At 39.0% G+C, this 15,255-nt stretch overlaps 1 protein-coding gene across 4 annotated transcripts in view; it reads left to right on the forward strand.

The window, feature by feature from the left end:
* pot1 (protection of telomeres 1 homolog) overlaps positions 1–15,255 on the forward strand; it is a 54,861-nt gene that overhangs the window by 16,464 nt on the left and 23,142 nt on the right. For all 4 annotated transcript variants that reach the window (XR_014800723.1, XM_084934307.1, XM_084934310.1 and 1 more), the window contains exons 5-10: positions 912–1,019; positions 6,022–6,093; positions 7,015–7,138; positions 8,962–9,092; positions 9,279–9,575; positions 10,400–10,555. Coding sequence is in view for 3 of the 4 variants with exons in the window: in XM_084934307.1 (XP_084790433.1) it covers positions 912–1,019; positions 6,022–6,093; positions 7,015–7,138; positions 8,962–9,092; positions 9,279–9,575; positions 10,400–10,555 (888 nt within the window). In the remaining variant the exon portion in view is untranslated. The remainder of the gene's footprint in view (positions 1–911; positions 1,020–6,021; positions 6,094–7,014; positions 7,139–8,961; positions 9,093–9,278; positions 9,576–10,399; positions 10,556–15,255) is intronic.

Here is a 15,255-nt window from a genome sequence, read left to right on the forward strand (position 1 = left end):
TAGAGTATTTGAAGAAATCAGTGCTGAGTTGTGTTTGTGTCTCTGATTGTTTGAAGTAATGGAATCTTATGCTCTAAAAAAATACAATAGTATAAAGTATACGTTATCAATGTTATCTTATGAATTTTATTTTATTGTAATAACAAATATTTGCAAAGAGCAAAGACTTGTCATGTCTCCAGGACATGTCTCCATTTGGTAATATTAAAGACTGGATTTTAACACTTTAAATAGCTTTAAAGAGTAGACTTTAATGGTGAGCTCTGTTCTGTTCACCTGATTAGTTCCTCATGTTTCAAGTGTAACACTAAAATATCTCGGTTAGCTCCTGTCAGTTTTGCTCCAGCTCACTGTGACAGTCTGCTATGATACTGTACTGTATAACATCTGTGACATTTTTGCAGAGTTGAATTTGTTTGTGTCCAGGGCAGAGACATTGAGTACATCAACGATAATCCTCCCCAGCTGCATATCACTATGTTTTTGGTTTCCTCACAGTAGCATTTTCATGGAACTCAAAGCTCCCATAAAGCTTGTTAAAGGCAAGAAGTCATCACAGCTTGAGCTGTTGCACTCAGCCATATATCCCAAAGATTTTGTCAGGCTGTGTCTCTGTAACATGATTATTCAGAGTATCTGCTGTCCCCTTGTCAGCCCTGAGGGGAGGCTTTGAAGCCATATTGGGGTAGCTGACATGCCAAACAAAAGACAATCTACACTTTTCTCACCAGCTTATCATCTGTGGGATGTGTTGATGTCTTGCTCCCAACACAAAAGTCTCTCAGGGCACAATATTTGCTGCTCCAATTCTCCCTCTGGAAGAAAAGTTGCATGATTTGTCTTTCAGCTATCTGGGTTTAAATCCCTGATTTCTCCTGTTATTGTTTTTTTAATCTTGTGTTTTCTTACAGGATGTAGTGGTGGCCTCTGGCTTCACTGTGGGCAAATCTCCCACAGTTCATAAGGACAGTCTGCACCCCTGTAACCTGCTGCTAACAGAAGATGGAGCCTGCATTTATGTAAGGACCAGTAACTAATATAATGTATACATTAGCATTAGGCATTAATGCAAAAATTCTGTTTCATATTCACAATTTGACAGTTCTTTGATGCTCCCTGTCTTTAATTTATTCTTCAGAACTTTTTATATATGTTGACTCATATATTTTTGTGTTTAAAAAGCAACACTAATCATCCCTACATCAATTTTCTTAACTACTTGTCCAATATATGGTTTTCGAGGGCTGAAGCCTATGTCAGCTGACATTGGGTGAGAAAAGTAAAAGGGACTAATGTAACAAAAAAAATAAAAAATAAAAAGTGTGTATATATATATATATATATATATATATATATATATATATTAGGGGCGCAACGATACACAAAATTCACGGTTCGGTTCGGTTCGATACTTTGGTGTCACGGTTCGATATTTTTTCGATACAAAAAAAATGTTCATGCCTTTTTAATTTGTCATTTATTAAAATTATAAATATATATTTTAACTCAAAAGTACAGATTTTAAATTTAACCCTAACCCTTGTGCGTGTTTTTTATTTTGACAGCGAATGCGCACCTGCAGACCACTTATGTGCACCCCTGGTTATTTAGCTCGTCATATTGCAGCCACAGAAATTATTTTGTCCATGAAACCATAAAGCTGCACTTTCTTTTTGCCTTATAGTCTGATTTGTCATAACTTTTCCGTTTCGTGGTAAGCTTTTCTTTGGCTGTCCCTTCTTCACCCTGACCTGTCTTATTTGGCTCAGCAGAACTGAAATACATTTTCCTGCTGCTTTTACACACGCACTCACATAACGCTCAGCAATTCTCTGCGCGATCAACCTCTCACATGTTTAAGCTTGCTGCCGGAGATTTCACTTGTCATGTTTGCATAGTAAGCTAACGATTGATAAGACGATGTCAGAGGAATTGGTGCGCAAATTATCATCACTCACCAATCAGTGCTGTCTCTCTCTATACACAGTTCGCGCGATTGCAAAATGAAAGCAAAAAAACAAGCGCAAATTCAAACGCGATTTCAGTATGTCACATATTGACAGTGGCTCACCGATGCCAATGACATAATTACCCAGCTACATTTCCGAAAGAATGCAAAAGCATTGACATATATTTTTCCTTCCTACGATAGCCCGACGGGCAGGGCAGAGATAGATTTTGGTAGCCCGACTGGAAAAATCGCTAGCCCCAGGACGTCGGGCTAGCGATATTGCGAGCCCTGTATCTGATTGAGGAATCACTCATCTTTGGAAAAGAGAGTTTATTACAGAGAAATGTCTCTTTCCAAAATAAAAGCTATACTATACACTTCTTCTGGGGTATATTCTCAGCAGCATATTAAACATATCAGGTCCCCATAAGGAGAATCATGTGCTAACGGCTGTCTAAATGACTCGGGTAAAGTTTGTAGCATGCATGCTTGTTGTTTTTGTCTGCTTCCACTTGTCTTTGCACTAGGATGATGTCGGAGTAAATGTGCAGTCATATTCGTTGTGTTCCCACTAGTGCTGTCAGCGTTAATCTCGTTGAAATGACCTTAACGCCACAACACGGCAAATCTCCGTTAACGAGCTACCCCTGATCGCCCCGTGCGTGGGGCTGGATGGCCAACACGATAACGAGCTAACTGCGCTAACACACTAGTTCCCACCAATGTAATTGAGCATTGCGTGGCACATCCAACATACTGTTTTACTTTAGTCCATGACGCGCTTACCTTCAGGGTCATACGTCACATGAAAACCAAAATAATTCCAAACGCCAGATCTGAATGAGGGTGGGGGAGGTTCAATTTGCCATGTTGCAAGGAGAGCTTAACTTCTGTCTCGCTAGCTTGCCCTGCGCTCTTCCTTCTGACGATGCTGTCTGTGTTGAGCGCTCAGTGGATCTGCGCTCGACAGTGCAGCCTAGGCGGAGTAGTCGAACGCAGATCCACTGAGCGCTCAACACAGACAGCATCGTCAGAAGGAAAGTTGATAAAATAAATTACAAATTTTGTATTGTTCGATACATATGCGTACCGAACCGAAAGCACTGTATCGAACGGTTCAATATCGATACGAATATCGTTGCACCCCTAATATATATATATTTATTATAAAATTATTTTTAAGTTCAATAACTCCATGATGTTTCATCATAAATAATCAAGATTATAATATTAACTAAAACAGCGGTAGGCAACCTTTCTGATGGCGAGTGCCATTTAAAATTTCCTCAGAGGTCAGCGTGCCATATGATTGCATTAGCAATAAATTTAATAACGCTCTGTATTAACAGTTACACACTATATAGAACCACTTTATAGAATTATATTTGTTCGCAGATGTTGGCAGCTATCAGCGAATAGTTATCAGCTATTTTGAAACAAAAAAAGACACTTTTTATCCATAACAAGAACTCCATAACAGCAGATGAACTGTACAACAGAAAATACAAATGCTATTTATGGTCTCCTCAGAACAATGATAAGAAAAATAAACTGAGCCAATATGGCATGTTTGTTAATACACTCTGATCTCTGGTCTCCCACTCAGAGACACAGGTCTCCAAGTGTCCAGCATTCAGACGGCTACCTGAGGACACTCATGTGAGAGAAAATCTGCTCACACAGATATGTAGAGCCAAATACTGTCAATAAGGCCTCTGCAATGTTCTGAAGACAGTTAAACTTGTCAGGTAGTGATGTCCAGCAGGTGAAAATGCAAGCTCCATGAACACGCACAGCTGTGGATTCCAGCTGCTTTGATGTTGCATTAACTCAGCCAGTTAATGCGAGACAAATCTAGCTGCTCATTAAAGATTTCTGGTTTGATCAGAAAATAAAACATTGATCCATACACCTGAAAGTCCCAAAAACGCCTTGTGAATTCTGTCTCGGATGTATTTGTGTATTTCCGTGGTGCTGATGCTGTGCTGAGCGGAAAGCTCCTGAAGCATTTGAAGTGTCGAAATGTGGAAAGCTAACAACGTCTCTCTTACCAGTAGGCTAAGTTATTTTTAGCCAATTACAAGTTGAATCTGGTACTTGGGGTTGTTAGCTAAGATACCGTCATTAAGAAGAGGCACAACTAATGTGTCTATGCGAGCTAATTTGCGATGTGCACCGCTGGCGCGGCCAATTATTTTTTAATGCACCTTCTCAGATTAATTCACTGCGTGTCGTGCCCAGGGCTGGACTGAGACAAAAAAATCGGCCCGGGCATTTTGACTAAAGACCGGCCCACCAGGTATTAAAACCATAAAGCCTTTGAATGAAAACAAACACTGTTGTGACAGTGATGTACAGTCTTGTTGGTATATGTATGATTTCTATACATTTTACATCAGATAAAAACTTTGGTTGTAAGCTTCAGATAATTATTTAATAACAGCCAGACATTTTAAATGAGAATAAGAAAGTATAACTTTGTGCCCCCCTTTCCCTGTTAATGCCCTACCTGCCCCCTGGCAAAACTTTGCTAGATCCGCCCCTGCACAGTTACCAGCTGTCAGCTACTTAGAAAAGGATCCTGGTGTTATTTGTCTCTCAGAAACAGTTCATAACTTCCCTTCAACTCATTCATGTCACCTAAAAGGTAAACCTGTTTCTCCATCACCTGTTCAGCTCTGATGATTCAGTAAGGACATCTCCTGGTTTCATCCTCATGTTTCCCTCTCACCACATATCCAAACCGATATCATGACCAGCACCTTTTACAGCTGTGGCTCCAGCAAACATCAGCTGATACTAGAAATTAATATTAAATAAATTCTAACAACAGCTGATCAAGCTTAAACGTGCTGCTGTTGGTTAGCGCGACATCTGGCGGTATCTTCTTTCTGGCGCAAAGTGAGCGATAAACAAACAAGAGAGAAAAACCGATCAGCTGATCATTGATCAGTTTCAGTAGCAACAGGAGAGAGAGGGGAGAGAATGAGAGGAGAAGAGGCAGCTCTGCAGCAAAGACAAAGAATAACTCCACCTTTGTGTCTTTTTCATTGTAGCTGAAGTCCGGGACAAACTGCGTCCCCTCTCAGCTCAACACAAAACGCGCAATAATTTCTCTGAATGCGGGACGATTCCGTCTTTTTACTAACTAACCTTATGAATAAAATAAAGTTCAACATCAGTAACATCAAAGCACCCACCCAGCTGTATAGAAACTCCGTCATGCTAGCTAGTACGCAGTACGAGTTATTGTAACTGACTGTAAAAAGTCAGCACAACGAAAATAAACTCCACCTAAACTTGGTTTATATCTGACCCAGATAGACTGCAGGTCATAACTTCTTACCTGAAGTTCAGTTCACCTGACACTCGGACCGGCGGCTGCCTTGGGGCTCTCCTCGTCCTGCCTCCGATCTCCCTCATCCACCTGCTGGCCTCCACCACTTGTTAATTTTACTGAATCTGTGGAAGCTCTGCGATGCCACCACCAAACAACACACCGGCCAGCATCTGGCCAATCCACCACCTTTTATTGTTTATACCGTTACAAAAAAAAAAAAAAAAATCATCGGGCCACCCAGCAAATGCCCGGTATGCCCGATGGCCAGTCCAGCCATGGTCGTGCCATCAGTTAACCCTTCATGTGCCAACTGTGGCACGTGTGCCTAGGGTTGCCGACCCCTGAACTAAAACATTACATTTGCTGTTATTAATAAGTAACATTTAATCACACATGCTTTACTAATGTGACTACTACTGTTCTGCATGTCCTCCTACAGTCCAAAGATATGCACGTGAGGTTACCTGGTGACTCTAAATTTGCCGTATATCTTAATGCTGTTGCATTGCAAATCACATTGCATTATGTCTGCCAAGGAGATGTACAGGAAACTTTATAGAGGTCATATAAAGTCATGTTAACAGTTCATTAAAATCCATTTTGATGACGTCCAACAAGGTCTTCAAAATCATCTTAAACATTTATTAGTATTAAATTGACAAAAGGCCTTATAACATAGGGGGGAAAAAATCACTAAAGCACCTCACCTCTGTCTCCTGTCTCCTTTTAGGTGTTGCGTCCAGTGCTTCCTAACTCCAGATCCCCACCAGCCAACAAAAGGAGATCCCCAGTCTCTGCTGAGGTCAGAATGAGTATCCTGTTTAGTTATAGAGATTGCTGGAGTGTGTCTTGGAGGTCTTGTAGCTGTCAGAATGCTTTATGTCATTTAAGGGCTGTCCTAACGTCACCTTCCGTGAATTGGGATGTCCCCAGACTTTTGTGTCTGCCTATTTGTCATTGTTTAACAGCTTCTTTAAGCCTTTAAAAATCCAGCTTTGAATAACTGCTTGCTAGGGATTGGAAGTGAACCGGGTCTTGCAGAAAACCGGTTCTCAGTATTCCAATTCCTTGAAATTCTTGGTCAGTTAATGAGAACACAATGACAATCGATAAGTGAATCAATAAGGAATCGAATCGATCAGTGATATCTGTAATGGAATTGAAATTGCTAAACTTGTGTCAGTTCCAATCCTTAAAGCTTGCTATTGCTGTTTTCACAAATGGCTTAAAACATGTACAAATCAGCAGATGATAATAATAAGTATATTTTTTAGCTAAAGCCAAAATGCTTAAAAAAAACCCTCAAATTACATGGTTAATTGTTTAATTGTCTAAATGACAATATTCAGAAGCCTTAAAACCTAAAGCTGATTTTGTACAGAAAGTCTGGATTTTTGGCGGATGATTCTTGGCATCTTAAGCCATCCCCTCTGTTCAACGATGGCTGTTCACAGGGACTGCTTCACAGTGACTGCTTCTGGGACTTGCTCAGTTGTCTTCAGTCATAATACAAAATATTAAAGGAGCACAAGGAAGATGTCAGAAATGAACAGATACTTGTTTTTGTATAATTGTAGGTAGTAGCATTTAACACCTCAAATACAGGACCTGTATTAAGTTGCAGAATTGATCAATGCAGAATTGACATGATCTGTCGTCGTGTCTGTGGCTGAATGTTAACATGCTCATATTGGTGTTTTAACACAGTTTTGCTTCTCCTCAGCTTTCTTCAGCCAAGGCTCCAAAGTACACATATGCCAAACTGGACAGCTTGAAAGCTGGATCTGTTGTCAATGTGTATGGTGTAGTGGTGTTCTTCAAACAGCCTTTTAAGAGCCGTGGTACAGGTCAGTAAGGAACCCATATCAGAGTTTAGTTGGACTTTTAACCAGAAGATAAGGTGGATAAAGCTGTGCTAGTTGCTACTTAAGTAGCTTCACTCAGCAGGCTATTTGTTTCCTTAGTAGCCTTCGTCAAAAAATGCATTCATCTTCGATCGATGTTTGTGGCAATGTCTGGCATTAAAAACAAGCTCTTCATCTCCCCGACCACGTGATCTGCAGCTCAGAAACAGGTTTGCTGTCCTGTATGAACTTATTCACTCTAACCTGTCTATGAAGCCCTCTGAGCATCCACTTTTGCGTCTCTCTCAAAGAATTATTTAAACATAAAAAAGAACCCCCTCAGATCTCGAGCCCCTGGCATCCCATTGTAAACTTCAGGTAAAGAATTTTGGCGTCATGGTTTTTCTTTATTAATTCACCGTAACTTTAAGATGGATCAAACTATGTTAAACTCAACTTTCTGTAAGACTTTTAACTAAAGTTAAACCACTTTTATTCTATCAATTCATCCTCATTCATGCCTTTATTATATCCAAACTATACTTTTGCAGTCAGTTATAGACTAAATATAACACTGATGGAGGACATTTTTCTGCAAAATAATTATTTTTACTTTTGATACTATATGCAAAATTTTGAAATAATACAATTTTATGTGTACTAAAGTGTTTTCATAGTTCTTTATTACTCCCATTTCTAAAGAAAGTCTCTTATGTAGCATGTATAGAGGCTTGCTTATTTACAGGTAAGTGAAATCAATACTCGTGGTTTGAGTATTGGCATGATTTATGAACACAAAGCACAAAGGAATTCACAAAAAGATTGAGTGAATAAATGAACCACACAAAATCAAATTAAGTTATTTTTATTGCTATTCTTGGCAGTGATTATTCCCATGCTGACACTGTTGCAAGACAGCCAAGAGGCCATCGAATATAGTTAAAAATGACAATAAAGGTTTTCACGTGCAACAAAATTTTAGAGAAATAAACATTTTATTTTTAACCAATTGGATGGAAAGCAGGGGCTGAAGCCTCCTCTCCAACAGAGAGTTGGGGAATGGCTGCAATCACAGCATTGTAAGATGGTGAAAAATGTACCCTTAGACCCCCTCCTCGATTCAGAGATGGTCTTTCCCTTTACTTTACCCTCTGTGAATGGTACTCATGACCATTGATCAATGGGGTTTGATCAATGGTTGTTGATCAGTGATCATTAGAATTTGCGTATTAATAATCAGGGAACTGACCTCCCAGCCCATTGTTCATCAGTGGGCTGGTTTCAGTCATTGTTAAAATGTACTGTTTATAAGATTGGGGAAACCTGCAGTCAGCTGACACTGAAAAAGTCACTTGGATGAGTGACGAAACGTTTCTCCTACTGAAAACACTACGTCCAGATGAACAGAATCAACCTTTTCGGGCTTCTGTTTAATAGTTTCCATTCCTACTCACAGTCATTCAGCCAGTCTGATTTCCCAGTTATTTGGGACAATCTGTTGGGGAACAGGTAACAGTAGCTAAACTACTTTCGCTTGCACCTACTACAGGTACCTGGCTAGCTACAGGATTTTCACAGGTGTCGAGCTGTGTCTTCAATTCACTGAGCTTGGCCTCCAAAGCTAAAGCCAGGTTGCATTAGAAGTATCATTACCAAAAAAGCCCAAGGAATAGCTTAACATTTGACACACTGAGGAGGAAGGTTCAGGAGAGACAGGTGAAGAAGACAAGTGTTGGTGCTTACTGTCCTAGTCTCTGAAACAGTTGAATTGTTTTTATGGTAGACTAGACACTTTTTTCTGATATCATAAAGTTCTCTTTTCACAGATTTCTGCTCTAGCCTGAAGATTACTGACCACTCTAATGAAAAGATTGGCTGCACCATCTTCTGTGAGAAACTGGAGGACCATCCCAAAATCTTTCAGAATGGAGACATTGTTCGCATGCACAGAGTTAAGGTGCAAGACTGCAGAGTGCATTTAGTGTGTTTAGTATCTATATTTTGCCCTACTGATTTGTAAATTTTCAGGTGAGAATTAAATATTGCAAAATCACCTCTATTAATAAATAGTAATATTAATGTATTGATGAATAATCTTTATTCATGAGAAATGTAATAAATAATTCTACATCTGTCTACACAGGCTCAAGTTTTCAACAAGTCCATCACGCTGGTCAACACCTTTGGTTTTTCTGTGGTGACATTTGATGGGGTGAAAGGTGCACCGGTCGAACCGCGGACATCCAGCCGTTCATTCCACTTTGACCAAGACGACCAGCGGACGGTGGAGGAGCTACGATCCTGGGCTGCCAGTCAGGCTCTCTTCGCCTCAGTTACCAGCACAGTCCCGCTGTCTGCTGTTCAGCCCAAAGCTTACTTTGACCTGACCTGCCAGCTGCTGGCCAAGGCCCCTGTTGATACCACCTGCACCTTGTTGAGGGTAAGAAACCTGAAGAAAAGCACTTTTCAATGCCATGTGAATGTTTTTGAAAGAATTTGTTAACCTTTGTTTTCCCACGTGGATTAACATCCGTAATCTTGTGGCTTCAACTGGGAAGAGATCTCATGTGTTTTGTTTTGCTACTGATGTGTTTTACTTTACACCTCAGGTTTGAGAACAGAAGCTACGCTGTAAGTGGTGACTGGTTTCCTGCCAGTGATGGGGGAGATAAATTTGAATAGGATTTGGCAGTAAACGCCAGGCTCTTGCCAGTCAGCTCTCACCCACTTCTAGAGTCTGTTATTATGCAACAACACATACAATCAGGAAAAGATGTTTTTCAAATTATAGCAGGCTATTTGATAAAGAAAAGAAAACCTCATCAAAAAGAAGATCAAAACTGTCAGTGGAATGTGGTGATTCACTCAGACACCAAAAGTGACAATTGGTGGAAGAATACTTGCATCCTTGTAGTCTTGGGATCATGTGTTGGTGCCACCTGACCAGAACCTTCAAATCCAGAACCTTAATGTTGTAAGAGGCCAGTGACAACTCACCATGCATAATCTTTCTCTGTTCCATTTAGTAATGTCTGTTTTCAAATAGCTGTTCAGGCTTTGTGATTCTTTCATGATTCTATTCCAATACAGCGTGATATTGCTTCTGCTTTTTAGGCACCATGTTTGTATTCAGGCATAGAGCTTTTTGAGACTGTACGGGCTGCAAAATGCTGCAAAATTAGAGTGACAGATGACTAGATGAGCATCAAGGTCAAAAATGTGTGTCGTGCTCATTACCTATATCATGTTTTTTTATTTTCCCAGGTGTGGGATGGGACCAGGTGTCCTCACACTCTGCTGAAGGTAATTGTTGAGCCACATGTCACAGAGGGACAGTTGTCCTTTTCCAAGGAGAGGGAGAACCTCATTGCCGATGTCCTCGTCTATGACAACCATGTGGAAGTGGCTAGAAAACTGAAGGTCAGAGATTATAGATAATCTTAGAGCTAAATCTTGTGATTACCCTCAGAAATCACATTCTTCTTTACCTTTACCTTTACCTTCTTTACCTTTACTAATTTACTCTCAGTGAAAACTTAATTTTCTCCAGCTGTAAATGATACATTGTGTCTCTTAACAGAGACACAATGTATCATTTCAAGCAGAGTGAGTTGGGGGGGGTTTATTTTTCCAATTTAGAAGTATAAGGCGTCTTGCAAGCAGTGCTATAAAACTCAAAACATGAATTTGTTTGTTATTTAAGTATTTAACTGTAGCTACACCAACAAGTGCCATTACTGGGTCTGGGAGGAGACATGTGACAATGAGGCAGAATTCTAGTCACATCGATCACATCTTGAGTTCGCCCCTGGAAACATCCTTGAAAACTTCAGTTTAGACAAATGGAGCCTATGCAGGACCTTAAATTGTAGTAGTCCGTGCCTGCAGCAGACAGAAGTGGAGTGAACGAGTTCTTGTGCTTTAGTTCATTGATCTTCAGTGATGTTAGTATCCAGTTCCTCACTCCAAGCGTTTCTCAAGTGGTCCAATGTAGTTGTACTGTCTATTTGCAAAAGTTGGTTGTAGATCCTGGAAATAGCTCCTTTCTTTAGCGGGTTCATCAGGAACAGATCATCTGAAACTAGTTTTTGTGGTTCATTCGGAAAGGATGGAAACGTTTCTTTAATAAAATGACGTATTTGTAAATACTTGAAAAAGTCTGTTTTCTATGGAAAATTTTTGCTGAAGTTGTTGAAACGAAGGAAAAAGATTATCAATAAACAGATCCTTGATTGTGTGTATCCCTTTGGAAGTCCATAGCTGGAATGTGGATCCTGAGAACAATGTGTATGCTTGATTATGAGTTAATGGTGTAAAGATTGAACATCTTTACACCATTAAAGATGAATGAAAATGAAAGTGCCTTCTAATCTGAGACCAAATTTTTAGTGAGTTGGACACTACCGAATTTTTACATTTATACTTACCCGGATCTGAATTTGAATAAACCAAAGATTTAAGAGTATTAGGGGAAAAAGTCATACTTTCCATCCGTTCCCAATCAGGTCTATGTTCCCCGCCCCAGAATGACATACAACGTAGTTACAGGCCCAATAATAGAGCTGAAAGCAAAGCAACCCCATTCCTCCTGTAATCTTGGGTCTTTGGTCTTTATTCTGGGTGTCTTCTTGTTCCAGATAAACTGAGAAATTAACTGGTCTATTTTCTTGAAAAAAGTTTTTGTGATCAATATTGGGATACATTGAAACAAAAATAAGAATTTGGGTAAAGTGCTCATCCTAATGATATTTATTCGGCCAGCAAGCGAGATGGGCAGTTTAGACAGTCTTTCCAAGTTCTTTTCAGTTTGATGGTATAAATTAATAAAATTATGTTTGAAAAGGCCAGAGAATTCACGGGTTACATTTATTCCAAGATATTTGAAGGTATTTGAGATGGTAAAAGGAAACAAAGTCAATGTAGTGCTATCTAACTTTTCTAAAGAACTAATAGGAAACAATATGCTTTATCTTAGGTTGATTTTGTATCCAGAAATTTTCCCAAATTCAGTTAAAACTCATAATTTTTGGCAATGGTTTAATAGGGTCAGTGATATATAGCAACAAATCATCTGCATAGAGAGACACCTTATGTTCTACACCAAATCTCCTTATTCCTTTATAATCCTTTGTAGAGCGTAATTGAATGGCGAGAGGTTCTATGACAAGTGCAAATAGCAATGGGGTCAGAGGACACCCTTGTCTTGTAGAGCGGTGGAGGAGGAAAGGACTAGAAATTATCGGATTTGTGTTAACCGAGGCCTGAGGTTTTGTGTAAAGCAGCTTAACAAAGGAAATATGATTTGGGCCTATGCCAAACTTTGACAGGGTCGGGAAGAGGAAATCCCACTCGACCCTGTCAAAGGCCTTCTCCGCATCTAGTGAGAGTAGTATTTCAGATTGATCATAAATATTATGTGTATATATAACATTTAATAGCCTTCTAATATTAAAAAATAACTGTCTATTTTTTTACAAATCCCATTTGATCCTCCGACACAACTGTTGGGAGAACTATCTCTAATCGCATAGCCTGAATTTTTGCCAATATTTTATTATCTACGTTCAATAGACTTATTGGTCGGTACAAACCTGGCTCCAAAGGATCTTTACCAGGCTTGTGGATTAAAGTGATAGTGGTATCATACATGGTTGAGGGTAAGCATCCTTTAGATAAAGCTTCGTTATATACCTAAAAAAAACAAAAAAAACATTGTATTTTTAGTGAGAAGTTTATCTCAACATCAGGAATGACCCCACTTTTTAAATCGCTTCTGTGACCACATTTTTGACAGCAGGAACATAAAGAACACACTGTTGTGTAGAACAAGTCCTCGGGATCCTCGTGGTTTGAAACTGATTTTGACAGGAGTTAGAGTCTTGGATTAAGAAGCAGTTTTTCAACAGGTGCACCGAGGTAGATTTGATAGGGTTTTGCCACAGAATAATGGTATGTCAGTAGTTAGTGCAGGCCTACTGGATAGAGCATTTTGCTTGGCCTGCTAAATTCAAGCTTATTGTTCATTGGTGGATTTCTCTTCTGCACACAGGTGGTTCAGATCTGGGCAGTTGGAATCAGATGATGACTTTTGTGACTGGATGATTAAACTTACAGCATTTAGCTGTCTGGAGTGAATTCTCCCACATTTCAGTCATTCAGTGATTAAAAGAATATGAACTTTTAATATTCATTAAGATGTTTTTGATTCTAAATTTTCTTTTGTCATTACTCAGCTTTCTCAAATGTACATTTTAAACCTGTTCAGCTACTTTCCAACTTCTTCTTTGTAAACGTCAGCTTTCACCAGTTCTGCACTTTTCTATTTAGGTGAAAAGCAATGTGAAAGCTATCAGCATTCACATTGCAGTTTCTTCCGAATATACATTTTCTAGTTAAACATATGTTTTCTCTACTGTTGGAAAATGAGATAAAGAAAATATATGTTAATGGTTTACGAAGTAAAATTTTATTTCAGACTAAAACACCAAACAATGCCCTGAGTCACTTCAACCCAAGGGATACCAGCATGTACTAAAAATGAAGACCATACAAGGGTTAAACAGACCGTCCATGTCTGAAAACCCTCCAATGTGAATTAAAACAATCCTGATAAGAAGAGTGAGGCAATTAGGGTAATTAATTGATGAATTTACTCAGGTCATCTTTGTCTAATATTAAAATTAGTTTGATGATCTGAAACATTTAAGTGCAACAACATTGCAAAAACGAAGAAATCAGGAAGGATGCAAATACTTTTTCATGGTAATGTATAAGTCTGTGAAAGACGGTGACAATAGTGGGCGAGTATATCCATCATTATTCAGAGCACCAAGATATAAATTATATTGTGTCAGTTAAGTATGGAACAAGACCACACAGTTTTGTAGTTGGAGGTTGTCAGGTACATCCTGCTTTTTACAGACTGGTTCATTATAAAACTCTGAATACATTGAATGAGTTTGCTGTTTATTCACTTCAAACTGACACCAGTTTATGAAGCATTTCTCATGCTTTCGATTCAAGTGTTGCATCAAACAGATGAACTTAATTAACAACCAAGCTTTTGAATACAAGTCAGCTTTCTTTTTTTGCTTGTTAACCTGAAAGACCTGACCAGATGATCAGATCTGCCATACCAATGAACTATACCTACATTTTTTAAATTAGGATATTTTAGGTTGTTGCAGATCATTCTCCAGGCATTCCTTTATTTCATTTTATTTTTTAAATTTTCCTTTCCTTTCCTGCAGCCACTAATTTCATTTACTGCTATAAAAATTAACTTGATAGTTGCTGCAGAGAGCATAATGGATGTGTAATCTATTTTCTTGTTCATAGAGGTTTTGTTGTGTTGCATTACATAAGGATCTTTGTGTGGTGAGTTGAGGAGTAGCAGATGGATGCCACTCATATTCATTAGGAGAAATGTAGCCTTATGAGAAATATAGCACTTTGAGAGTCGTGAATTTTTACCAGCCAAATAACACTACAATTTGTATTTTACTTGCACTATGTATTGTTGGTTTAGTGCAGTGGTTCTCAAAGTGTGTGGCGCGCCCCACTGGTGGGGTGCAGAGTTCTGACAGGTGGGGCACAAGTTACCTGGCAAAAAAGTCATGCAGAACTAATGTTTAACATCAGAATCACTTTTACAGCGGAACAAAGACGTTTGTGGCAGTTACGTTAATATTATGCACATCCGCTGCAGTAATGCAGTAATGGATTTTAATTACTCCCAGGAGAAAGTAATTTGTTTTCCTACGGGTTACATTATTTTAACATTTCTCTGTAAAATGGCGTGAAACGCGTCATCTCATAATTACCAATTTAATTAATACAAACCTATAGGCTACAGTTTCACACACCAACACAAACACGTATTCTAATGAGGACACACCTGAACTTTCTCTTAGTTTTTAGTTGTGAACAAAAAGCTGACAACACAAAGCAAAGATATAACCAGTATAAAGAGATTTTAAAGCAACAGTCACAGTGATTCTACTTGAACATGAACAGGTAGAAATGGAGACTATAGCCTGATTGCTTATCACTACTTCTGTTACTTGTTAAAGTTAATGGTCTGGCTGCTGGGCTGGGGTCAATATTCACTCAACTTTAAC

The sequence above is a fragment of the Perissodus microlepis genome, chromosome 7 (assembly GCF_051167445.1).
Source record: "Perissodus microlepis isolate ML-2025 ecotype Zambia chromosome 7, ASM5116744v1, whole genome shotgun sequence".
Taxonomy (NCBI): Eukaryota; Metazoa; Chordata; class Actinopteri; order Cichliformes; family Cichlidae; genus Perissodus; species Perissodus microlepis.